The sequence below is a fragment of the Peromyscus eremicus genome, chromosome 1 (assembly GCF_949786415.1).
Source record: "Peromyscus eremicus chromosome 1, PerEre_H2_v1, whole genome shotgun sequence".
Classification (NCBI taxonomy): domain Eukaryota; kingdom Metazoa; phylum Chordata; class Mammalia; order Rodentia; family Cricetidae; genus Peromyscus; species Peromyscus eremicus.
Window position 1 is genome coordinate 196,371,332 of NC_081416.1, and position 26,114 is coordinate 196,397,445.

A 26,114-nucleotide genomic window follows, 5' to 3' on the forward strand; every position below is an offset into this window, starting at 1 on the left:
GTGTCTCATTCTACTGCTAAGGCTTTACCTCGTTCACTGCAGCATTTGAATTCCAAATCCTGTGGATATCAGAAATTTTTAACCCGTTTGGAATGAGCTGTATGTCAGAAGTCATAGTAGGTGAATGACAATCTTTATATTCCTTTCAGCGCGTTACTGTCCTCTTTCACTGCAGTGACTGACTATGCTTGCTTTGGATGTGTTCTCCTTCCATGGCATATTCCAGGATTGCATAGAGATGCAGAGCTGGGGGCTGAGAGAGGATTCCATGTGTAATTCAATCAGAGGAGCAACTGTCTTTCACGTTTGGTTAGCTTGTTTTTTCTACTCTAGTGAGGCTTTTCACTGGTCTTCCTACACTACCAGGTTGTTCTGGGACTGGAGACCCTCCAGTCCACTAGTGAATCCTAGGATGAAAGTGTTGACTGCCACACCCACACACAGGAGGTGTGGTCCAATCTTATTATCAAATGATTGGCATCTCAGATTGAATCACTGAAGCCAGGCACTATAAAAGGAAGTCAACTTGAACAGAACCTCAGATGAAGAAGAGCCGTGACCTGGAGACACATCGGCTCCTAGTGCCAGCTGGAATCACTGGAGAAATTCACTGTAGAGACAAGTAACTGTAGAATAGGAACCTTTGACTTCTTTGTTGTTTGAGTATGTGTGTTTTGTGAATATTTGTGGGGTTTGGGAGATGCTGCTTCACAATTTTGGGAGATCTCAAAGATGTAGTGTGGTCCTTTGGACCTTTCTGATCAAGGGTTTAATCATTAAAATTCTGAAGGATAGCAATATGCTTTTTTTATAGACTTGTCTTGGCTGTCCTGTGAGTTAAAGGTTGTTGGTCATTCAGTTTCAAAGTTTTTCTTATGAAAGTTTAGCTTTGTGGCTCTTTAGAATGGGAGACAAGGGTGAATCTTAATATTGAGTTTCAGCAACTACAACTTCACCTTTTATAGGGAAGGAACAGATAGCCCTGTGCTACTGAACACCTTGCTTTTCTCTTCCTTCAGGTCATTCCATCCTCAATCCAGGTTGTTTCTCTCTGATGAGTCATGGACTGTTACACTCCCATCTCTTTGTTCTGGTCTCTAGAATAAATTGTGTAGGACCCTGTTGAAGTATTTACTGTCAAGAAATAATGGAACTGTGGTTATTGGAATGTATCTGGGACCCATAAACTCATAAGCAGTGGCACTCTTAGGAGGTGTGGCCTTGTTGTAGAAGACTGAATGAAACATGCCTTTAATCCAGACCTTGATGTGGAGGGCACACCTTTAGTGTGGACCACACCAACTGGAGTAATTGAGTCACTATTGGGGTGGGATTTGAGGTCTTTTTCTCAAGCTTCAATCAATGTGTAAGATTATATCTGTTGATGTACTGTGTATCAGTCTCAGCTCTAGCACCACCTCTGACTTTCTGAGGCCATGCTCCCCAAAATGAGGGACTGAACCTCTGAACTGTAAGTGAGCCACCAAAATGAAATGTTTCCTTTATTAGAGTTGCTGTGGTTATGGTGTCTTTCACAGCAATAGTAAATCCTCAATACGTTAGAAACCATCTGTGATAAGACTCTTAGTTGTTGTTATTTAATTATGTCAAGTTTAATTTATAGCTTTAACATATTCACAACTTTCTTAAATAGATCATCAAGTCACAAGAGAGATACTTGACTGAGAAAGTTGAATTTTTTGAGGAGTCTCAACAGAATGGCTTCACAGCACAACAACTTCTTTAAACTCCAGTCACCAGAAAGTGGCCTTGTGTTAGACAACAGGAACTTCTTTCCAAGCCAGGATACTTCCTTACAGTGGGAAGAAGATATCTGTAACTTCTCAACTGCTCAGCTCAACTTTCCCACAAATGACAATGGTTACTGTGCAAAGCAGGAACTGCAAGCAATGTGGAAATGGTTTAACTCCTGGTTGAAGCCAGAAAAGCGTAGCAAGGAGCAGATGATTTCTCAGCTGGTCTTGGCTGAGTTTCTCAAAACTGGACACTACAAGGTCAAGTCTGCCTTGAAAGAGAAGTGGGAATCAAATGGCAGAAACCTGGGGAGATTCATGGAGGATCTGACTGATGAGTCCTTGAAGCCTCCTATCATGGTGAGTACCTTGGTTGAGAGATGGTTAAGTTATCAATCAAGACAGTCATTTATATTTGGGGAAAAGTAAGAAGATGTAGTTATTTTATATGTGAGGCTGTGCCACTTCACAAAATATTTACAGTGGAGATTATTTACTACTGTAAATGTGATATAAATTTAATGGGATTATAAGTTTAAGAAGCTCATGGCTCTTTTGACAGATACAATTATATTTAGATTCTTTACACGATGATAGGGAGACTGGGAGATGATATTTGAGCAAAGCTTGTAAGGGTTTAGAATAGAGACCCTGGCTGGGATAGGAAGATGGCTCATTTAGGTAGGTGATTATATTGTAATTATGAGTATTTAGTTGGAATTGCAGCACACACTTAAAATTCTGGCTCTCAGACCTAGTCTGTTATTCCAGGACCTGGGCTGTGTAAACTGGGGATCTAATTGACTTAATGGTTTTCTAAATTGTCTACGACATGTCACTAAGATCCTATGTAAAAAATTCAATGTGCAGGAATGTAGAATATGATTTCTGATGCTGAAATGTGGCTATTAAATGAGCATTCAACACCAACACACCCTTAAGAAAAGTCCTGATGAATAATAGTGCTGCAATTCAAAGTTTTAGAACTGAAATTCTTAATTTGGATGAAACTACATTGAAACTTCTATAAATGTCTAGGTTTGCATAATTCTCAGTTACTCTCAGAAATGGTCAAGGTGGTGATATTTTTCAAACACCCCATACATACATTTCTAAATGTCATGGTTGAAATAAGTTCTTATTGCCTTAAACTTTTAAATTTGGATATTAGTTGGCCTGTTTCACTGCTTCTTTAGGGTTTTTCCCATTTGGGACTGACTTTTATTCAATTGGCTTGAGTAGGATTCAGAGGAATTATACTTTCCCAGCACTTCAAGTACTGGATTAAAGCTGTCCACCACCACACTCTGATGTTTATTTCAGGTTTTTACTCTATGCACACATTGTCATTTCAGTTTGTTTTATCCCACATTTCACTCCTTTGATTTTGTTTTAAACTGATCATTTCATGATTGAAACTGAGTTCCAAATAAAATGCTGTCAGCTTCCTAACAGCAGAGACAGCATGTTTAGGTGGAGACAATATATGTGTTAGAAGGGTTTCAGTCAGATGTGTGTTGTACTAAGGACTTAATAATACAAAACAACACCCCTTAGAAATAGAGCTATGATACTAGGGGCATCATCAACCAAGGGTTTTTATCTAGAGTTAGTAGTTAAATTTAGCAACCAAAAATATAGGTATTGGAAATACAACCCACTCCCACAGCAAAGTGAAGTGACAGTGGAAGAGATAGGGACCACTGACAGACTAATGGCCGTAAGTGGGGCATGGGAAATCCTCAGCTATCTGGGAATGAAAATGTCAGAGTCATGCGCATGAAAGCAGAAAGTTATAATTGCCAATATGACACCAGGACACCAAAAGGACATCAATTACACAGTTACTGTAGACATCCTAAGAATTTCAGAAAAAAACTAACTATTACTAATCAAAGGCTTAATAAGGAGCTTCTAGCATAGCAGCTATCTTTCAGACAAAGACTACAGAAATGTTAAGGGTTCTGGGCACTGATTAATAACTATAGATCCTGGGTGCGAGAGAAGGAAGAAAAATAAGGAGCTACAAATTAAGGAGACACAGAGAAACACTAGCCATACAACTCTTTGTTAAACAAAAAAATTATTAGAACAGATAACACCCATCAATTAACAGAAGAGGCCCTAGAGGTGCAAGGCCCACAGGCAAGTCTATGTCAGAATTTTTACAGGCTCCTTTGGGTCTTCTCGATCTCCAGACTACCTCCCTCCTTGATATGTCCTACCTAGCCTTGGTCTTCTCAGTAAACCAGCTATTTCATTATAGTTGCCCTAGATTGGGTGGAATGGGGACAGTCCTTGGAAAAAAATGGGAAGCCTTTTTTGATGGAGTAAGTCTCTATTTTCTGAATTGGAACAGGAATACATTTCCTTGTTCAATGCATTGACCAGGTGAAGAATATGTTGTGGCTAGACATTGCAGAAACCTAACCTTACCTTTTCCCTTGGTACAGTGACTCAACACTTGCAAATACATTGTGAATAAGGACTTTAGAGAACATAACTTGTGAATGACATAATAACACCATAAGAGATGAGAGATAGACAAATGACCTAACTCATAGTTCAGTGATCCCGTGCAATCAGTTAGAGGACAGGTTTTCACTCATCCACAAATCCACAGAATCATTGGCAATGGTCCTCTGGCTTTGTTTATAGGTTCACACCTCCATGCAGGGGCAGGAAGCCCTCTTTTCTAAGAACATGTCTTTAGAAGAAACCATCAACCTTCTGAAAGAACAGCAATCAGCAAGAAGTTCAATACAAGAGAGTACAAGGACATCCTTGCCAATCCCCCAAGACATGTTATTGACAACAGGTAAGTGTCAGGAAGCTGCACAGAGGAAGGGGGTTGTGTTGGGATCTTTTCTTGGGCAAAGTTTCATAGACTCTCTTATTTCCACAGGACATGAAGACTCGGAAGATAGCCAAAACAATGGCTGGAGCAATAGTGATGTAAATGATGGGGATAGTAGTCCTGGAAATGACATGGACTCCCTTTCCTTATCCAACAAGTTCAGTTTAATGAACCTAAAGACAGAAGTGTTTCTGATGGAAATCCTCTGGATTTAAGCAGAACAAGTCAAGTCACCTCTAGGTATCAGGAAGAATTTCATAGAGGAACTTCTTCTGAAGATGTCCCTATGGAAGTACAACCAGAGATGACCTCCAGTCCAGAGCAGACAGAAGACTGCCAGAATCCTGATGCAAGCTCCACACCTGGGCGTCGTCAAAAGAGACCCCTCAGAGACTCAAAGACATACAAATGTGAGGAATGTCCCAGAACCTTTAAATATCCCAGTAGACTTGCCGCCCACCAGAGAATACACAAGAAGCAAAAGTCATTTGTCTGTAAAACATGTCATAAGGGCTTCTATACTCGCTCAGACCTGAGAGTACATAAGGTCATACACCAGGAAAATAAACCTTTCGAATGTAGTACATGTGGAAAGTCTTTCAGCAATCAAACCAATCTGAAAGCTCATGAGAGGATTCACACAGGAGAGAAGCCCTACACCTGCTCCCTGTGTAACCGTAGCTTCCGCCAGTCATCCACATACCACCGTCACCGGAGGAATTGCCACAAAACAGACTGAACTGAGTACCTTCCTCACCAGATAATAGCAGGGCTACAGCTTACTGTTTCATCTGTAGATGAAGAAGCATGTAGCTTCTAAACAGCAAGTAACCATTGAAGACATGACTTGTAACTTCTGGATTGTTCCATCTGTCTTTGTGGATAAAGAAGATGAGTCTGTTTTATGTTAAGTAATATTTTTCCAAAGCCTTAAATAGCTTATAATTTCTGCCTGATATATATTAAATAAATGAATAGAATTGTAATACAATTGCCTCTCATGAATATTTTGTGTGGCCTGTGCTTGTGATTTTGTGAGTTTTTGTCTGCTTTTTTTGGTCTCAGTTCCACAGCACGAGTGGACAATAGAGGACTGTGTTGTCAGTTCTTTATTTTTGCCTTGTTTGAGACAGTGTCTTTCTTGTTAGGAGCTTTGTACATAAGTATGTCTGGTACTACAGATTCCAAACATTCTCTGCTCTGCAGCCCTTATCTCTACAGGTTCATGTCAGTGCCCTGCCATTTCCTCTGACTTTTGGTACCCCATTAAAGTTTCAATCCCAAGTCTCAGGCTTGCAATATAAATGCATTGCGCTCTCAGCCATCTCCCATGCTAGGAGTGATTACTGCTTAACGTTCAAGAATGTGCCCCCACAGGTTGGACAGGGTCCTGATGTAGAGTAAAAAACCTTCAGATGCTCACAGTGGCTCAAACGAGCCATCTTTATCGGTTCCCTTATAGTCCCACTGTAATCTTCATAGCTCTATCCAGAGGTCCCTAGAAACTTATGGAATAGAGGGAGCTGTGTGGATGCTGACCTCACATAATAACAAATAGAAGGCAATTGGCAAATGTTTTCAACGAATGAACTCTAAAAAGTATCTTACAGAAAAGAAAAAGGACTAATATGTATATTGTAAAACAGGATTCTGTGCAGCGTTGAAGACAAGCACAGGCTGATTGAGATGTTGGCATCTGTGTATGTGTTGGTGATTTCCAGGTTGAAGCCTAGCTGAGTTCAAGTAACCTGTAGACATGTTGTGGCAAACCATGATATTCCCCTGATGTATGTAGTGCAGCCTTACAGCTAGTCACCAGGAGCCTTCAATTTATTAAAAAACAAATGAGCTGACATGAATACCAATACAATTTATACATTTTGTTATTGAAGTTCTTTTTTTTGTTTTTATTTTTTCAAGACAGGGTTTCTCCATGTAGTTTTAGTGCCTGTCCTGGATCTTGCTCTGTAGACCAGGCTGGACTCAAACTCAAAGGGATTTGCCTGGTCTGCCTCCCACTGTGCTGGGATTAAAGGGGTATGCCATCTCCACCTGGCCACTTTGAAGTTCTTATTGTTGGCGTACCTTGAGGCTGATCCTTTCCCCAGCATTTGGCTTTCTGATCCCTTTCCTTATGATATGTTCCCCAGTCTTTTTATTTTCCTCATGAGACTTGTACATTGGGGGGATTTAGTCTCTCAAGATTTTAGTATTGAAGATTCCTGGATTGTGATGGTGGGGATTTCTTAGCCTTTTCATCTTTAGAGATTGTAGCCTTTGTGGGATTAGAGAATTTTGGAATAGAACCACAGTTTTCCATATGTTTCTAAACAAGGTCATATCCTAGGTTTGGGGGTTAAGACCTGTACATGTGAGTGTCAGAAAACAGAATTCAGCTAATAACAATGAGATATCCTGATGGCATGGTGCATTCCTGCATCATAGCACCTGGGAGATGTGGTCAGGAGGATCATAAGTTCAGTCCTTCTTTGCTACATAGTGTGTTCCATGCCACCCTTGCCTACATGAGAGCTTTTCTAAAGACAACAAAATGAAAAAATCACACACACCAAGTAAAATCAAAGGTTCAATTTTTGATGCCCATTGTGACATATGTGTGTAATCCAACATTAAAATGCACTTGTTCTCAACCTGTGGGTCTCAACTTCTTTGGAGGCCAAGTGACCGTACACAGGCATCCTATATCCTTCAATAAGCTATTTATATTACAATTCATCAAAGTATCAAAATTACAATAATGAAGATGCAACAAAAATAATTTTATGTTTGGCTGTCCCCACAACATGAGTAATTGCAATAGCAAGTTAGTGTATTATGAGTAAGATAGAGAATCAGTGTTCAAGCAGTTGAGGCAGAAGAATCCAAATCACAGTGCTAGTGGGGACACATGCCCTAATCCTGTGTAATTAAACCAACAATAATGTTTGTCAAGAAATATACAGGTGGACAATAAGGCTATCTCAGAAAGACCTTTTTAGGGTGAAAAATCAAACTCATTAATCTGGCCACGTTTTTCTTCCATAAGTTCTTGTAATCATAAGACCATTTACAGGGATACATATGTAAAAATTTTTAAGGACAAATCACACAAGAACTTCTTTGTAACATACAGTATATCAGAAAAACCATGCTGATTCCACAAACTGGGATTCAGAAGGAAGACTTGTTCTACATTCTGTAAGATAATGTTAAATCTCAGAGACATGAAGTATCAAACATTGATGAAATTCCATTGAATCTCAGAGAGCAAGGTGTAGTTTATTGCCTCTCATATGTAGACACTACAATTCAAGTGACATGTCTGGTCTGACAATGTTGTGGAAATATGGATGGAAAAGGGTCACCTTAAGAAAACAGTCAGGACACACCCTCTGAGACTGCAATTGTTCCCTGAGACAGAGCCTGCCAGCACCTGGCTGGACTAAGAGGTGAGTCTTTATCCTCATACCGAAAACATGTCCCACCCCTTAGGCTTTGGGTCAAGGGGCACAACCCTATGCCCCTACACACTCACCCATTGGAGTTCCAGTTTCAGGCCAGTTGGCAGGCAGACCTCCTGCACACAGGTCAGACTACTCCCATCCCCCATCACACCCTGTAACCCAAGCCCCAGCTCCTCAAACCCACCCACCCTCTGGGACTGCAACTGTTTTCTGAGATAGAGTCTGCCAGCACCCAACTGGGCTAAGAGTCCAGTAGACAGGCAGACATCCTGCACACAGGTCACACTACCACCATCTACCACATGGTAAGACTGCAGCTGCTCCCTGAGACAGAGCCCACTAGCGCCAGTTGGACTAAGCTGATCGTGAGACAAAAAGTTCATCAGCATTGACTAGACCAAGAGCTCCCACTGGATCAAGAGTATTAATCAGACCAAGAGAGGCTCTCTCAGATACAGACACCACTTGCACCAAGTGGAGAAAGAGATGGGTAGATGCCAGTGCAAAAATACAATCAAAACCATAAAAACCATTATGGCTCCATCTGAACCTACATCAGCAAGACCTGAACATCCCAACACAGAAGAAACGGAAGATATCTACCATAAAAATGACTTTAAGAAGATATTAGAGATCTTAAAAGAGGAAATAAAAAAAGAAGTCGAGGAAAAGTCGAACAAAAAAATGGGAAGAAATCAGTAAATCCCTTGAAAGCCAAAAGAAAGCAATTAAACAAATGAGGGAACCAGTTCAAGATTTCAAAACTGAAATAGAGTCAATAAAGAAGACACAAATTGAGGTAATGCTGGAAGTCGAAAATCTGAGTAAATGAACAGGAACTACACGTGCAAGAATAACCAACAGAATGCAAGAGATGGAAGAGCGGATCTCTGGCATTGAAGATACAATAGAAGTATTTCTTCTATTCTTTTCATCAAAGAAAACACTAAAACCAATAACGTCATGACCCAAAATGTTCAGGAAATTTGGGACACCATGAAAAGACCAAACCTAAGACTAATAGGGATAGAAGGAGAATACCAACTCAAAGGCACAGAAAATATATTTAACAAAATCATAGATGAAAATTTTCCCAACCTAAAAAAGGAAATGCCTATAAAAATACAAAAGGTTACAGAACACCAAATAGGCTGGATCAAAAAAAAAAAAAAAGACTCCCCTTGCCACATAATCATCAAACCACTAAACATACAGAGTAAAGAAAAACTATTAAGAGCTGCAAAAGAAAAAGGCCAAGTAACATATAAAGGCAGACCCATAAGTATAACACCTGACTTCTCAATGGAGACTCTAAAAGCCACAAGATCCTGGACAGATGTTATGCAGATACTAAGAGACCGTGGATGTCAGCCCAGACTATTATGCCCAGCAAAACTCTCAATCAACATAAAAGGAGTAAACAAAATATTCCATGACAAAACCAGATTTAAACAATATCTCTCCACAAATCCAGCCCTACAGAAAGTACTTGAAGGAAAAATCCAACCTAAGGAAGTTAGATATACCCATGAAAGCACAGGCAAGAGATAGTCCCATACCAACAAATACTAAAGAAGGGAAACATAAAACACTACCAACCAAAAAATAACAGGAATTAACAATCACTGGTCATTAGTATCCATCAATATCAATGGTCTCAATTCACCTATAAAAAGACACAGGCTAACAGAATGGATACAAAAACAAGATCCATCCATTTGCTGCATACAAGAAACACACCTCAACTTCAAAAACAGACACCACCTCAGAATAAAAGGCTGGGAAAAGGCAATCCAATCAAATGGATTACAGAAGCAAGCTGGTGTAGCTATCCTAATATCTAATAAAATAGACTTCAAACTAACATCAATTGAGATAGGGAAGGACACTACATATTTATCCCAGGGAAAATCCGACAAGATGAAGTCTCAATTCTGAATATTTATGCCCCAAATACAAGGGCACTGGCATTCGTAAAAGAAACATTACAAAAGCTTAAATCGCACATCAAACCCCATACACTAGTAATGGGAAACTTCAACACCCCACTCTCATCAATGGACAGGTCTGCCAGACAGAAACCTAACAGAGAAATAAGAGAACTAACAGACATTATGACTCAAATAGACTTAATAGATATTTACAGAATATTCTACCCTAACACAAAAGAATATACATTCTTTTCATCACCCCATGGAACCCTCTCCAAATTGACCACATGCTTGGTCACAAAGCAAATCTCAACAGATACAAAAAAGTTGAAATAACCTCCTGTGTCTTATCAGACCACCATGGCATAAAGTTAGACTTCAACAACAACAAAAATTACAGAAATCATACAATCTCATGGAAACTGAATAATGCCCAATTGAATCACCAATGGGTCAAGGAAGAAATAAAGAAAGAAATTAAAGATTTCCTAGAATTCAATGAAAATGAATGTACAACATTCTCAAACTTATGGGACACCTTGAAAGCAGTGCTAAGAGGAAAATTCATAGCACTAAATGCCCACATAAAGAAGTTGGAGAAATTTCAGCACAACTGAAAGCTCTAGAACAAGCAGAAGCAAACTCACCCAGGAGAAACAGACACCAGGAAATAAACAAATTGAGGGCTGAAATCAATAAAGTAGAAACAAAGAGAACAATACAAAGAATCAATGAAACAAAGAGTTGGTTCTTTGAGAAAATCAACAAGGTAGATAAGCCCTTATGCAAATTAACCAAAAAGCAGAGAGAGAGCATCCAAATTCACAAAATCAGAAGTGAAAAGGGGGACATAACAACAGACAATGAGGAAATCCAGAGAATCATCAGGTCACGCTTCAAAAACCTGTACTCTACAAAATTGGAAAATCTGAAAGAAATGGACGATTTTCTGGATAGGTACCCCATACCAAAGTTAACTCAAGACCAGATAAACTATTTAAATAGACCAATAACCCCTAAGGAAATAGAACAGGTCATTAAAAGTCTCCCAACCAAAAAATCCCAGGATCAGATGGTTTCAGTGCAGAATTCTACCAGATTTTCAAAGAAGAGCTAATACCAATACTCTTCAAATTGTTCCACACAATAGAAACAGAAGGAATATTACCAAATTCTTTTTATGAGGCTAGAGTGACCCTGATACCCAAACCACACAAAGATGCAACAAAGAAAGAGAACTATAGATCAATCTGCCTCATGAACATTGATGCAAAAATACTCAATAAAATACTGGCTCACTGAATCCAGGAACACATCAAAACAATTATCCACCATGACCAAGTAGGCTTCATCCTAAAGATGCAAAGATGGTTCAACATATGAAAATCTGTCAATGTAATACACCATATAAACAAACTCAAAGAAAAAAAACACATGATCATGTCACTAGATGCTTGTAGCTATAGTTTTCCTGCCTGGCCCACAGTCAGGGCAAATCTCTTTCACCTGCCAGTCCCACAGCCGCTCAGATCTGACCAAGTAAACACAGAGACTTATGTTGGTTACAAACTGTATGGCCGTGGCAGGCTTCTTGCTAACTGTTCTTATAGCTTAAATTAATCCATTTCCATTAATCTATACCTTGCCACATGGCTCGTGGCTTACCGGTATCTTCCCATGCTGTTTGTCATCGTGGCGGCTGGCAGTGTCTCTCTGACTCAGCCTTCCACTTCCCAGCTTTATTCTCCTCCTTGCCCCGCCTATACTTCCTGCCTAGCCAACGGCCAATCAGTGTTTTATTGATTAATTAGCAACACATTTGCCATACATCCCACAGCACTTCCCCCCTTTTTTTTTTTCAAAAAGGAAGGTTTTAACCTTAACAAAGTAAAATTACATATAATTTGGGAATTTGGGCGTAGCTTCTCTTACTACTTCCTGCTGGAGGGGGGCGCTGTATCTTATGGGGAAACAAAGAAAATTTTAGAATTATGGAACAGTCCATGAGGCTGTATCGTCTGAGCCAGATGCCTTCAAACCATTCTGGATGTTGGATCATCTGGGCCATGGTGTCATCGGAGATCTTTCAGGGGGTCTTGGCTGGTCAAACCTGATGTATCTTAATCTTAAACAAATCCATAGCCTCTGGCTTTCTGTGGAAATAAAAGCAGAGTCTCTTTTCCAAAGTAACATATCCTTACATTCAAATTTTGAAGTCAAGGTATCTTTAAAATATACATTTTGGTTTAACTCAGCTTCCTTTACAATCAAATATCTCTCTGCAGTTAAGAATCCCAAAGACAACACAATCCAGATTCTCTGTGTAATATCCATTTTTACGTGGCTTATTTTTTATATTACCTTTACTGTCTCTTTAAAGACTTTATTTTTAAAAACTATGTATTTCTTTATACAACTGTATATATTTCTTTTTCTCTCTCTTCCAAGCCTACGTACATTTTTACACACATTGTAAACTATTACATCTGAATCTGTCTTATTGTGAATCTATCACTTTAAACTGCAGCAGCTGTGGCTGCTGGCTCCGCCCACCTCAGCTTCCCAACACGGCTACGTTTACCACCAGCTCTGGGAGCTATCATGGGTCTATGCTTTTATCCAAGCAGTGTATAGCCCAAAAACCTCTTTTTTTGTTTTGTACCTGCAAAGGCTAAATCCACCATGCAGCTTAACGTGCCACTTGCAGAAGCCTCATTCCTGCCATACTGCAGGTCGTGTGCATATGCTAGGAACTGGCCAGTAGCTCAAACCGGCAGCTGCCGCTCATTTGAGAGAGACAATTAGGAACTGTTTTTAAGCTCGGTTTTAGAATCTTTTCTCAGGTTTTAGGTGGAAACTCTTGCCACCACGTTGGATGCCATTTCTAACTGGAGTTTTCCTGCCTGGCCCACAGTCAGGGCAAATCTCTTTCACCTGCCAGTCCCACAGCCGCTCAGACACGACCAAGTAAACACAGAGACTTATGTTGGTTACAAACTGTATGGCCGTGGCAGGCTTCTTGCAAACTGTTCTTACAGCTTAAATTAATCCATTTCCATTAATCTATACCTTGCCACATGGCTCGTGGCTTACCGGTATCTTCTCATGCTTTATTCTCCTCCTTGCCCCGCCTATACTTCCTGCCTAGCCAACAGCCAATCAGTGTTTTATTGATTAATTAGCAACACATTTGCCATACATCCCACAGCAGATGCTGAAAAGGCATTCAACAAAATCCAACACCCTTTCATGATAAAGATCTTGGAGATATCAGGAATACAGGGAACATACCTAAACATAATAAAGGCAATTACAGCAAGCCAACAGCCAACATCAGATTAAATGGAGAGAAATTCAAAGCGATTCCACTAAAATCAGGAACAAGGCAAGGCTGTCCACTCTCCCCATACGTATTCAATATAGTACTTGAAGTTCTAGCCAGAGCAATAAGACAACATAAAGAGATCAAGGGGATACAAATTGGAAAGGAAGAAGTCAAGCTTTTTCTATTTGCAGATGACATGATAGTATACACGAGAGACCCCAAAAATTTGACCAAGGAACTCATACAGCTTATAAACACCTTCAGCAATGTAGCAAGATACAAGATTAACTCAAAAAAATCAGTAGCCCTCCTATACACAATTGAAAAACAGGCTGAGGAGGAAATCAGAGATACATCACCCTTTACAATAGTCACAAATGACATAAAATAACTTGGGATAACTCTAACTAAACAAGTGAAGGACCTATATGACAAGAACTTTAAGTCCCTGAAAAAAGAAATTGAAGAAGATGTCAGAAAATGGGTAGGCAGGATTAACAAAGTAAAATGACAATCTTACCAAAAGCAATCTACAGATTCAATGCAATCCCCATCAAAATACTAACACAATTCTTCACAGACCTGGAAAGAACAATACTCAGCATCATATGGAAAAACTAAAAATCCAGAATAGCCAAAAGAATCCTGTACAGTAAAACAACCTCTGGAGGCATCATGATCCCTGACCTCAGCTCTAGTATTGAGTAATAAAAACAGCTTGATACTGGCATAAATCCAACACATGGACCAACGGAATCCAATTGATGACCCTGACATTAATCCACACACCTATGAACATATGATTTTCGACAAAGAAGCCAAAAATGTACCACGGGAAAAAAGAAAGCATCTTCAACAAATGGTGCTGGCATAACTGGATGTCAAATGCAGAAGATTGCAAATAGATCTGTATTTGTGGCTATGCACAAAACTCAATTCCAAATGGATTAAAGACCTCAGCATAAATCTAGTTACACTGAAATTGACAGAAAAAAAAGTAGGAAGTAGTCTTGAACCCATTGGACAGGAGACCACTTCCTAAATATAGCACCAGCAGCACAGACACTGAGATTAATAAATGGGACCAATTAATAAATGGGACCTCCTGAAACTGAGAAGCTTTTGTAGAGCAAAAATTTTACATATGTATCCCTGTAAATGTTCTGGACTGGTCTACTCTGGTGACCCGCCTAAGACAAAAGGGAAGTCTACAAATTGAGAAAAGATCTTCACCAATCCCACATCTGACAGAGGGATGATCTCCAAAATATAGAAAGAACTCAAATAGCTAGAATTCAAAGTACTGAACAATCCAATTACAAAACAGGCTAAAGGGCTTAACCGAGAATCTCATCAAAAGAATCTCAAATGGCTGAAAGACATTTAAAGTACTGCTCAACACCTCCTTAGTCATCAGGGAAATGCAAATCAAAACAATTCTGAGATACCATCTTACACCTGTCAGAATGGCTAAGATCAAAAACACTGAAGACAGCTTATGTTGGAGAGGATATGGAGCACTGTTGGTGGGAATGAAAACTTGTACAGCCACTGTGGAAATCAGTGTGGCAGTTTCTCAGAAAATTGGGAATAAGTCTTCCTCAAGACCCAGCTATACCACTCTTGGCATATACCCAAGGAATGCTCAATCTTACCACAAGGACACATGCTCAACTATGTTCATATCACCACTACTCATAATAGCAAGAACCTGGGAACACCCTAGATGCCCCTCAATTGAAGAATGGATAAAGAAAATGTGGCACATATACATAATGGAATACTACTCAGCCGTTACAAAAATGATATCAAGAAATTTGCAGTCAAGTGGATGGAACTAGAATATATTATCCTGAGTGAGGTAACCCAGATTCAGAAGGAAAAACATAGTATGTACTCACTCATAAGTAGATACCAGATGTGAGGAAAGGGATGGCCAGACTGCAACCCACAGTTGCAGAGAGGCTAGCTAACAGGGAAATACCCTAGGAGGGACACATGGATGACCCAGTGAAGGAGAAGTGGATGAGATCTACAGGAGCAGACTGGATGTGTGGGAGGGGGTGTCAGAGGGTGAGGTGTGGGGAATGAGAACATAGAGAAATGGGAGGGTTGAGCTGGAACAGGGACAGAGTTGGAGGGTAGGAATGGAGATACCATGATAGATGAGGACATCATGGCAAAAGGAAGAGGCAGTGTGCTTGGGAGGCTCTCAGGAACCCATAAGGATGACACCACCTTGGACTGCTGGCAGTGGTCCATAGGGTGCCTGGACTGGTCTACTCTGGTGACTCGCCTAGCGCATACCCTAACAATCATCATAGAGCCTTTTTGCAGTGATTGATGGAGGCAGATGCAGAGATCCACAGCCAGGCACCAGGCTGAGCTCTGGGAATCCAACTGATGAGAGAGAGGAGGGATTCTGCAGGCGGGAAACATCGAGATCACAACAGGAGAAGTGCAGAGATGACCAGCCACACTGGTGGAAGCCCATGAACTGTAGACTAGTGGCTGGGAAGCCCCCATGGGACTGGACTAGGCCCTCTGGATATAGAAGATGGTGGTTTGGCTCGAATTGTTTGGGGAACACCCAGGCAGGGGGATTGGTGTCCATCCCTGGTGCATGGACAGGCTTCTTGGAATTTGGTGCCTGTAGTGTGGTGCCCTGAGCAGCCTTGTTACAGTGGGAAGGAGCTTGGACCTGCCTAGGCTCAGTATGCTGGGTTTGCTGACCCCATTCGAGAACTTGATTTGAGGGATATGGGGATGTGGGGTGGCTTGGGAGGGAGAGCTGGGAGATTGGAAGAGGTAGGATCTGTGGGTGGTATGTAGAGTGAGTAGAAAATTTCTTAATAAAGAAAAATTGACAAAAAGGAACATAATATTACATAATACAGGTATTCTGATGAGCCATCTAGAAAGTGGATGACACAGAACATGGCATGTAGGATCTGGAGTCAAGAGACAGTCATGTAGTAAATGAAACAAATGGGCCACAGAGCTATGATTACAACTTTTAATTAATTTTTATTTAAAATTTATAATAATAGTGCATACTAAGGTGTTGCTTTGTAATACTTGATTTCAAGTGAAAGAACTTTCCTGTGTGGGGCTTTCCTTAAGGTGATCCTTTTCCATCCATATTTCCACAACATTGTCACACCAGACATGTCACTTGAGTGGCATATGAGAGGGAATAAACTACAGGATGGAACAATGAACACCTTGCTCTCTAAGATCCAATGGAATTTCATCAATATTTGATACTTCATGTCTCTGCGAGTTAAGATTTTCTTACAAAATGAAGAACTAAGTGTTCCTTCTGAATCCCAGTTTGTGGAATGAGCATGGCTTTTCTGATATACTTTATGTTACAAAGAAGTTCTTGTGTGATTTGTCCTTAAAAATTTTTACATATGTATCCTTGTAAATGTTCTTATGATTACATATGGAAAATTGTGGTTCTACTCCAAAATTCTCTAATCCCACAAAGGCTACAATCTCTAAAGATGAAAAGGGTAAGAAATCCCCACAAACTCAGTCCAGGAATCTTTAAACTGAAATCTCGAGAGACTAAATCTACAAGTCTCATGAGGAAAAAAAACTGGAGAACATATCATGAGGAAAGGGATCAGAAAGCCAAATGCTGGGGAAAGGATCAGCCAAAAGGTATGCCAACAATAAGAACTTCAAAGTGGCCAGGTGGAGATGGCATACCCCTAAAAATTAAAATCCCAGCACAGCGGGAGACAGAGCCAGGCAAATCCCTTTGAGTTTGAGTCCAGCCTGGTCTACAGAGCAAGATACAGGACAGGCACTAAAACTACAAGGGGAAACCCTGTCTTGAAAAAACAAAAACAAAAACAAAAAAAGAACTTCAACATCAAAATGTATAAATTGTATTGGTATTCATGTCAGCTCATTCTGTATTTTAATAAATTGAAGGCTCCTGGTGACTAGCTGTAAGGCTGCACTACATACATCAGGGGAATATCATGGTTTGCCACAACATGTCTACAGGTTACTTGAACTCAGCTAGGCTTCAACCTGGAAATCACCAACACATACACAGATGCCAACATCTCAATCAGCCTTTGCTTGTCTTCAACGCTGCACAGAATCCTGTTTTACAATATACATATTAGTCTTTTTTCTTTTCTGTAAGATACTTTTTAGAGTTCATTCGTTGAAAACATTTGCCAATTGCCTTCTATTTGTCATTATGTGAGGTAAGCATCCACACAGCTCCCTCTATTCCATAAGTTTCTAGGGACCTGTGGATAGAGCTATGAAGATTACAGTGGGACTATAAGGGAACTGATAAAGATGGCTCGTTTGAGCCACTGTGAGCAACTGAAGCTTTTTACTCTACATCAGGACCCTGTCCAACCTGTGGGGGCACATTCTTGAACATTAAGCAGTAATCACTCCTAGCATGGGAGATGGCTGAGAGGGCAATGCATTTATATTGCAAGCCTGAGACTTGGGATTGAAACTTTAATGGGGTACCAAAGTCAGAGGGAATGGCAAGGCACTGACATGAACCTGTAGAGATAAGGGCTGCAGAGCAGAGAATGTTTGGAATCTGTAGTATCAGACATACTTATGTACAAAGCTCCTAACAAGAAAGACACTGTCTCAAACAAGGCAAAAATAAAGAACTGACAACACAGTCCTCTATTGTCCATTCGTGCTGTGGAACTGAGGCCAAAAAAAGCAGACAAAAACTCACAAAATCACAAGCACAGGCCACACAAAATATTCATGAGAGGCAATTGTATGACAATTCTATTCATTTATTTAATATATATCAGGCAGAAATTATAAGCTATTTAAGGCTTTGGAAAAATATTACTTAACATAAAACAGACTCATCTTCTTTATCCACAAAGACAGATGGAACAATCCAGAAGTTACAAGTCATGTCTTCAATGGTTACTTGCTGTTTAGAAGCTACATGCTTCTTCATCTACAGATGAAACAGTAAGCTGTAGCCCTGCTATTATCTGGTGAGGAAGGTACACAGTTCAGTCTGCTTTGTGGCAATTCCTCCGGTGACGGTGGTATGTGGATGACTGGCGGAAGCTACGGTTACACAGGGAGCAGGTGTAGGGCTTCTCTCCTGTGTGAATCCTCTCATGAGCTTTCAGATTGGTTTGATTGCTGAAAGACTTTCCACATGTACTACATTTGAAAGGTTTATTTTCCTGGTGTATGACCTTATGTACTCTCAGGTCTGAGCGAGTATAGAAGCCCTTATGACATGTTTTACAGACAAATGACTTTTGCTTCTTGTGTATTCTCTGGTGGGCGGCAAGTCTACTGGGATATTTAAAGGTTCTGGGACATTCCTCACATTTGTATGTCTTTGAGTCTGTGAGGGGTGTCTTTTGGTGACCCCCACATGTGGAGCTTGCATCAGGATTCTGGCAGTCTTCTATCTGCTCTGGACTGGAGGTCATCTCTGGTTGTACCTCCATAGGGACATCTTCAGAAGAAGTTCCTCTATGAAATTCTTCCTGGTACCTAGAGGTGACTTGACTTGTTCTGCTTAAATCCAGAGGATTTCCATCAGAAACACTTCTGTCTTTAGGTTCATTAAACTGACCTTGTTGGATAAGGGAAAGGGAGTCCATCTCATTTCCAGGACTACTATCCCCATCATTTACATCACTATTACTCCAGCCATTGTTTTGGCTATCTTCCCAGTCTTCATGTCCTGTGGAAACAAGACAGTCTATGAAACTGTGCCCAAGAAAAGATCCTGACACAATACCCTTCCTCTGTGCAGCTTCCTGACACTTACCTGTTGTCAATAACATGTCTTGGGGGATTGGCAAGGGTGTCCTTGTACTCTCTTGTATTGAACTTCTTGCTGATTGCTGTTCTTTCAGAAGGTTGATGGTTTCTTCTAAAGACATGTTCTTAGAAAAGAGGGCTTCCTGCCCCTGCATGGAGGTGTGAACCTATAAACAAAGCCAGAGGACCATTGCCAATGAATCTGTGGATTTGTGGATGAGTGAAAACCTGTCCTCTAACTGATTGCACGGGATCACTGAACTATGAGTTAGGTCATTTGTCTATCTCTCATCTCTTATGGTGTTATTATGTCATTCACAAGTTATGTTTTCTAAAGTCCTTATTCACAATGTATTTGCAAGTGTTGAGTCACTGTACCAAGGGAAAAGGTAAGGTTAGGTTTCTGCAATGTCTAGCCACAACATTTTCTTCACCTGGTCAATGCATTGAACAAGGGAAGGTATTACTGTTCCAATTCAGAAAATAGAGACTTACTCCATCAAAAAATCTTCTCATTTTTTCCAAGGACTGTCCCCATTCCACCCAATCTAGGGCAACTATAATGAAATAGCTGGTTTACTGAGAAGATACCAAGGCTAGGTAGGACATATCAAGGACGGAGGTAGTCTGGAGATCGAGAAGACCCAAAGGAGCCTGTAAAAATTCTGACATAGACTTGCCTGTGGGTCTTGCACCTCTAGGGCTTCTTCTGTTAATTGATGGGTGTTATCTGTTCTAATAATTTTTTTCTGTTTAACAAAGAGTTGTATGGCTATTGTTTCTCTGTATCTCCTTAATTTGTAGCTCCTTATTTTTCCTCCTTCTCTTGCACCCAGGATCTATACTTATTACTCAGTGCTCAGAACCCTTAACATTTCTGTAGTCTTTGTCTGAGAGATGGCTGCTATGCTAGAAGCTCCTTATTCAGCCTTTGATTAGTAATAGTTAGTTTTTTTCTGAAATTCTTAGGATGTCTACAGTAACTGTGTAATTGATGTCCTTTTGGTGTCCTGGTGTCATATTGGCAATTGTAACTTTCTGCTTTCATGCGCATGACTCTGACATTTTCATTCCCAGATAGCTGAGGATTTCCCATCCCCCACTTATGGCCATTAGTCTGTCAGTGGTCCCTATCTCTTCCACTGTCACTTCACTTTGCTGTGGGAGTGGGTTGTATTTCCAATACCTATATTTTTGGTTGCTAAATTTAACTACTAACTCTAGATAAAAACCCTTGGTTGATGATGCCCCTAGTATCATAGCTCTATTTCTAAGGGGTGTTGTTTTCTATTATTAAGTCCTTAATACAACTTACATCTGACTGAAACCCTTCTAACACATATATTGTCTCCACCTAAACATGCTGTCTCTGCTGTTAGGAAGCTGACAGCATTTTATTTGGAATTCAGTTTCAATCATGAAATGATCAGTTTAAAACAAAATCAAAGGAGTGAAATGTGGGATAAAACAAACTGAAATGACAATGTGTGCTTAGAGTAAAAACCTGAAATAAACATCAGGGTGTGGTGGTGGACAGCTTTAATCCAGTACTTGAAGTGCTGGGAAAATATAATTCCTCTGAATCCTACTCAAGCCACTTGAACAAAAGTCAGTCCCAAATGGGAAAAAAAACCCTAAAGAAGCAATGAAACAAGCCAACTAATATCCAAATTTAAAGGTTAAGGCAATAAGAAGTTATTTCAACCACGACATTTAGAAATGGATGTATGGAATGATTCAAAAATGTCACCACCTTGACCATTTCTGAGAGTAACTGAGAATTATGCAAACCTAGACATTTAAAGAAGTTTCAATGCAGTTACATCCAAATTAAGAATTTCAGTTCTAAAACTTTGAACTGCAGCACTTTATTATTCATCAGGTCTTTTCTTAGGGGTGTGTTGGTGTTGAATGCTCATTTAATAGCCACATTTCATCATCAGAAATCATATTCTACATTCCTGCACATTGAGTTTTTTACATAGGAACTTAATGGCATGTTATAATGACAATTTAGAAAACCATTAACTCAATTAGATCCCCAGTTTACACAGCCCAGATCCTGGAATAATAGACTATGTCTGAGAGCCAGAATTTTAAGTGTGTGCTGCAATTCCAACTAAACACTCTTAATTACAATATAAAATCACCTACCTAAATGAGCCATCTTCCAATCCCAGCCAGGGTCTCTATTCTAAACCCTTACAAGCTTTGCTCAAATATCATCTCCCAGTTTCCCTATCACCATGTAAAGAATCTAAATATAATTGTATCAGCCAAAAGAGCGATGAGCTTCTTAAACTTATAATCCCATTAAATTTGTATCACATTTACAGTAGTAAATAATCTCCATTGTAAATAATTGTTGGAGTGAAAAAGACTCACATATAAAATCACTACATCTTCTTACTTTTCGCCAAATATAAATGACTGTCTTGATTGATAACTTAACCATCTCTCAACCAAGGTACTCACCATGATGGGAGGCTTCAAGCACTTATCAGTCAGATCCTCCATGAATCTCCCCAGGTTTCTGCCATTTGATTCCCACTTCTCTTTCAAGACAGACTTGTCCTTGTAGTGTCCAGTTTTGAGAAACTCAGCCAAGACCAGCTGAGAAATCATCTGCTCCTTGCTACGCTTTTCTGGCTTCAACCAGGAGTTAAACCACTTCCACATTGCTTGCAGTTCCTGCTTTGCACAGTAACCATTGTCATTTGTGGGAAAGTTGAGCTGAGCAGTTGAGAAGTTACAGATATCTTCTTCCCACTGTAGAGAAGTATCCTGGCTTGGAAGGAAGTTCCTGTTGTCTAATACAAGGCCACTTTCTGGTGACTGGGGTTTAAAGGAGTTGTTTTGCTGTGAAGTCATTCTGTTGAGACTCCTCAAAAAATTCAACTTTCTCAGTCAAGTATCTCTCTTGTGACTTGAAGATCTATTTAAGAAAGTTGTGAATATGTTAAAGCTATAAATTAAACTTGACATAATTAAATAACAACAGCTAAGAGTCTTATCACAGATGGTTTCTAACGTATTGAGGATTTACTATTGCTGTGAAAGACACCATAACCACAGCAACTCTAATAAAGGAAACATTTCATTTTGGTGGCTCACTTACAGTTCAGAGGTTCAGTCCCTCATTTTGGGGAGCATGGCCTCAGAAAGTCAGAGGTGGTGCTAGAGCTGAGACTGATACACAGTACATCAACAGATATACTCTTACACATTGATTGAAGCTTGAGAAAAAGACCTCAAATCCAACCTGAATAGTGACTCAATTACTCCAGATGGTGTGGTCCACACTAAAGGTGTGCCCTCCACATCAAGGTCTGGATTAAAGGCATGTTTCATTCAGTCTTCTACAACAAGGCCACACCTATTCATAGTGCCACTCCCTATGAGTTTATGGGTCCCAGATACATTCCAATAACCACAGTTCCATTATTTCTTTACACTAAATACTTCAAGAAAGTCCTACATAATTTATTCTAGAGACCAGAACAAAAAGATGTGAGTGTAACAGTCCATGACTCATCAGAGAGAAACAACCTGGGTTGAAGATGTTATGACCTGAAGGAAGAAAACAGCAAGGTGTTCAGTAGCACAGGGCTATCTGTTCCTTCTCTATAAAAGGTGAAGTTGTAGTTGCTGAACCACAAATATTAAGATTCACCCTTGTCTCCCATTCTAAAGAGCCACAAAGCTGAACACTCATAAGAAAAACTTTGAAACTGAATGACCAACAACCTTTAACTCACAGGACAGCCAAGACAAGTCTATAAAAAAAGCATATTGCTATCCTTCAGAATTTTAATGGTTAAACCCTTAATCAGAAAGGTCGAAAGGACCACACTATATCTTTGAGATCTCCCAAAATTGTGAAGCAGCATCTCCCAAACCCCACAAATATTCCCAAAACACACATACTCAAGCAACAAAGAAGTCAAAGGTTCCTATTCTACAGTTACTTGTCTCTACAGTGAATTTCTCCAGTGATTCCAGCTGGCACTAGGAGCCGATGTGTCTCCAGGTCACGGCTCTTCTTCATCTGAGGTTCTGTTCAAGTTGACTTCCTTTTATAGTACCTGGCTTCAGTGATTCAATCTGAGATGCCAATCATTTGATAATAAGATTGGACCACACCTCCTGCTTGTGGGTGTGGCAGTCAACACTTTCATCCTAGCATTCAGTAAGTGGACTGAAGGGTCTCCAGACCCAGAACAGCCTGGTATTGTAGGAAGACCAGTGAAAAGCCTTACTAGAGCAAAAAAAAACAAGCTAACCAAACGGGAAAGACACTTGCCCCTCTGATTGAATTACACATGGAATCCTCCCTCAGCCCCAGCTTTGCATCTCTATGCAATCCTGGATTATGCCATGGAAGGAGAACACATCCAAAGCAAGCATAGTCAGTCACTGCAGTGAAAGGGGACAGTAACAGGCTGAAAGGAATTATAAAGATTGTCAATCACCTACTATGACTTCTGACATACAACTCATTCCAAACTGGTTAAAAATTTCTGATATCCACAGGGTTTGGAATTCAAATGGTGTTGTGAACAAGGTAAAGCCTTGGCAGTAGAATGAGACACACAGAGAGAAGAGTCTAGGGGGTGTCTGAAGCACAACATAGAAAAGCCAGCCTTTCCTGGGCTCATCTCTAGGAACAAAGTGGAGATGTTTTACTTGTTTTACATGATGTACGATAGATATGTGAGGAGGATTGTAGTTTAGGGTGGAATTAAAATGTATATACAAAATGAATATTTTCCTATGGTGATATTTTAATTGTGCTGAAAAGTGATTTTATTTGTATGTTAATAGATAAAGTTTGCATGGAGATCAGAGGTTATAGGTAACCTGGAACAGAAATCAGGCAGTAGTAGACCAAGCCTTTAATCCGATGACATGGCAGGCAGAGTCTTTGTGTGGTCAAGGACACAGTCAAGCCTGGTGACACAAGCCTTTTATCCCAGTACAAACCATAGAGACCTGGATGTCTGTATAGACAGGCAGTGACTAGGAAGACATGTGGCTGGTCTTAGAGTCAATGAGAAGGCAGAACAGGAAAGTAATAAAAGCTCAGGTTAGGCAGGATAAAGCTCTCTGGTGTAGGAAACTACAACTTGATGGTGAACTAAAGGGTAGTCAGTGGCTCTTCACTAATTCTCTGATCTCTTCGGCTATTACCCCTATATTTGGCTATGTGTTTCTCATTTATTAAGACTGTTTAGAAATTTGTCTACATTTTCCTGTCTTTTTTTCTTTGCTTTTCTATTTTTTTTTTTGGTGTTTGCTTGTTTTTTCAAATGGCTGCCTTGTTAGCCAGGTCTACTCACAAACTCATTAGGTTGTAGATAATGATCTTGCACTACAATTCTATGGCTTCATAGTACTCAGTGCTGGGGGCCCAGAGCTGTCTCACTACTTCAAGAAACCATTTTGGTTTTCTGTCTGTTCTTTACTGTCTTGTTGTTGCTGCTGTTCTGTTTTTTAAAACATTGTCTCACTATGTATCCCTGGTGGACTGTAACTCTTATGTAGTCCAGTTTAATTTCAAACTCGCAAATGCTTACTCTGGAATTAAAGTACAGGGATTAAAGGCTTGTGTCATTATGAATGAATTTCTCCAAGCATGCTGATTGTTAGGTTGAATTGTTTCCTCTGATATCCACATGTTCGGGTCTTATGCCCAAAGACTATGGTCTTATATCAAAATGTGCTGAATCCCAACAAATTGAAAGAACCCCAAATGCTATCATCCCAAAGAAGCCTTAAAGCTCAGTGACTAATATTTCTGAAGTCTGAAAACCATAACACTAAAATTGTGAATGTTTAAACCTCAACCCTCAGTTTTCTGGGAGAATAAAAAAATCCACATAATAGGAAAAAATGATCAAAGTTTGCAAATGGATTAACCAAAAGGTGTGAAAATGATTGAATCTTCAGTTTGTTGATAATATTCTGGGTTTTAGGTAATTAAAACAATGTTGGCCAGAAGAAACACTCCTATGAAAACATTTGTTCCCAGAGAATCATAAACATACCCCTGTGTTTCACTATTCATGAGAATTGCAGGGGACACAATTCAGCCTTACAATTCCAATGCTTGGAGAAAGTCAGGTGCCTTTAATCCCTACACACACCTTTAGTCCTAGCACTAAATAAACACAAGCAGGTGCATGTCTGAGTTGAGACCATCTCAGACTACGGAGTGAATTCCAGCTGGGGTTTCAGAGATAGAAAGTCTCTCAAACCAGAATTAAAGAGAAAAACAAACAAAAAGGATGCCTGAAGGAGGGAGGCAATCTTCAACCCCAGATCCGAGGAGTAGAAGCCACAGAATTGTAGTGCAAGGCCACCCACAATGACTTTGTGAATTTATAAGAAGAATGGACTCAAAGTAAACATATTGCAACAACAAAATTAAAGATAGAGATGTAAACAAAGGAAAAAAAGTAAACAAAGGAAAAATGAAGAGAGACCAAAAATCACCTTGCTCTTTTGGGCCACCCAATTTTAATTCCTCCGCAGATCACAGTCTTCATGTCATGTCTATCAAACCTCATGTTTTCCAAAGAGAAATACATGCCACTCTCTCTGCCAACAAAAATGAACATGCTTCAGCCTGTGGTTTTACTATGTTGTATCTCAGACTCTCCTGGTTGCCTCCTGCCCTCTGTCTCATTCCAGTGCCAATGATCCACTAGATTGAAGACTATTGATTCGACCTCTCCTGGCAACAATCAATCATAAATAGCTCCTTGGTTACTAATGGAAATTTAACAACTCTTATCAAAAGTACATTGAAAATGGAAGGAAGAATGAAGGATTAAATAAATAAAAAAGGAAACAAAGAAGAAATGAAGAGAAGATTAGAAGATTGTACTTTAAGGTGCAAAGGTATTAAGCATTACTTTTGGGATCTTTTGGAAATAATTAGATTTTCATCAGAAAGGATGGATACAGTTCATTCTACATCTA

At 39.8% G+C, this 26,114-nt stretch overlaps 2 protein-coding genes across 2 annotated transcripts; one reads left to right on the forward strand and one right to left on the reverse strand.

The window, feature by feature from the left end:
- The first annotated feature begins 1,718 nt into the window (after positions 1–1,718).
- On the forward strand, positions 1,719–5,350 carry LOC131904428 (zinc finger and SCAN domain-containing protein 4-like). The gene is given in 4 exon segments (XM_059255594.1): positions 1,719–2,114; positions 4,413–4,572; positions 4,660–4,752; positions 4,755–5,350. Coding segments are annotated over 4 exon segments (1,245 nt in total).
- A 13,008-nt stretch (positions 5,351–18,358) lies between these two features.
- On the reverse strand, positions 18,359–22,001 carry LOC131904439 (zinc finger and SCAN domain containing protein 4C-like). Its single transcript, XM_059255596.1, has 4 exons — positions 21,606–22,001; positions 19,138–19,297; positions 18,940–19,050; positions 18,359–18,567 (listed from the first exon to the last, which is right to left on the reverse strand). The coding sequence occupies exons 1-4, from the start codon at positions 21,999–22,001 to the stop codon at positions 18,359–18,361; spliced, it is 876 nt and encodes a 291-aa protein (XP_059111579.1).
- Between the last annotated feature and the right edge of the window lie 4,113 nt (positions 22,002–26,114).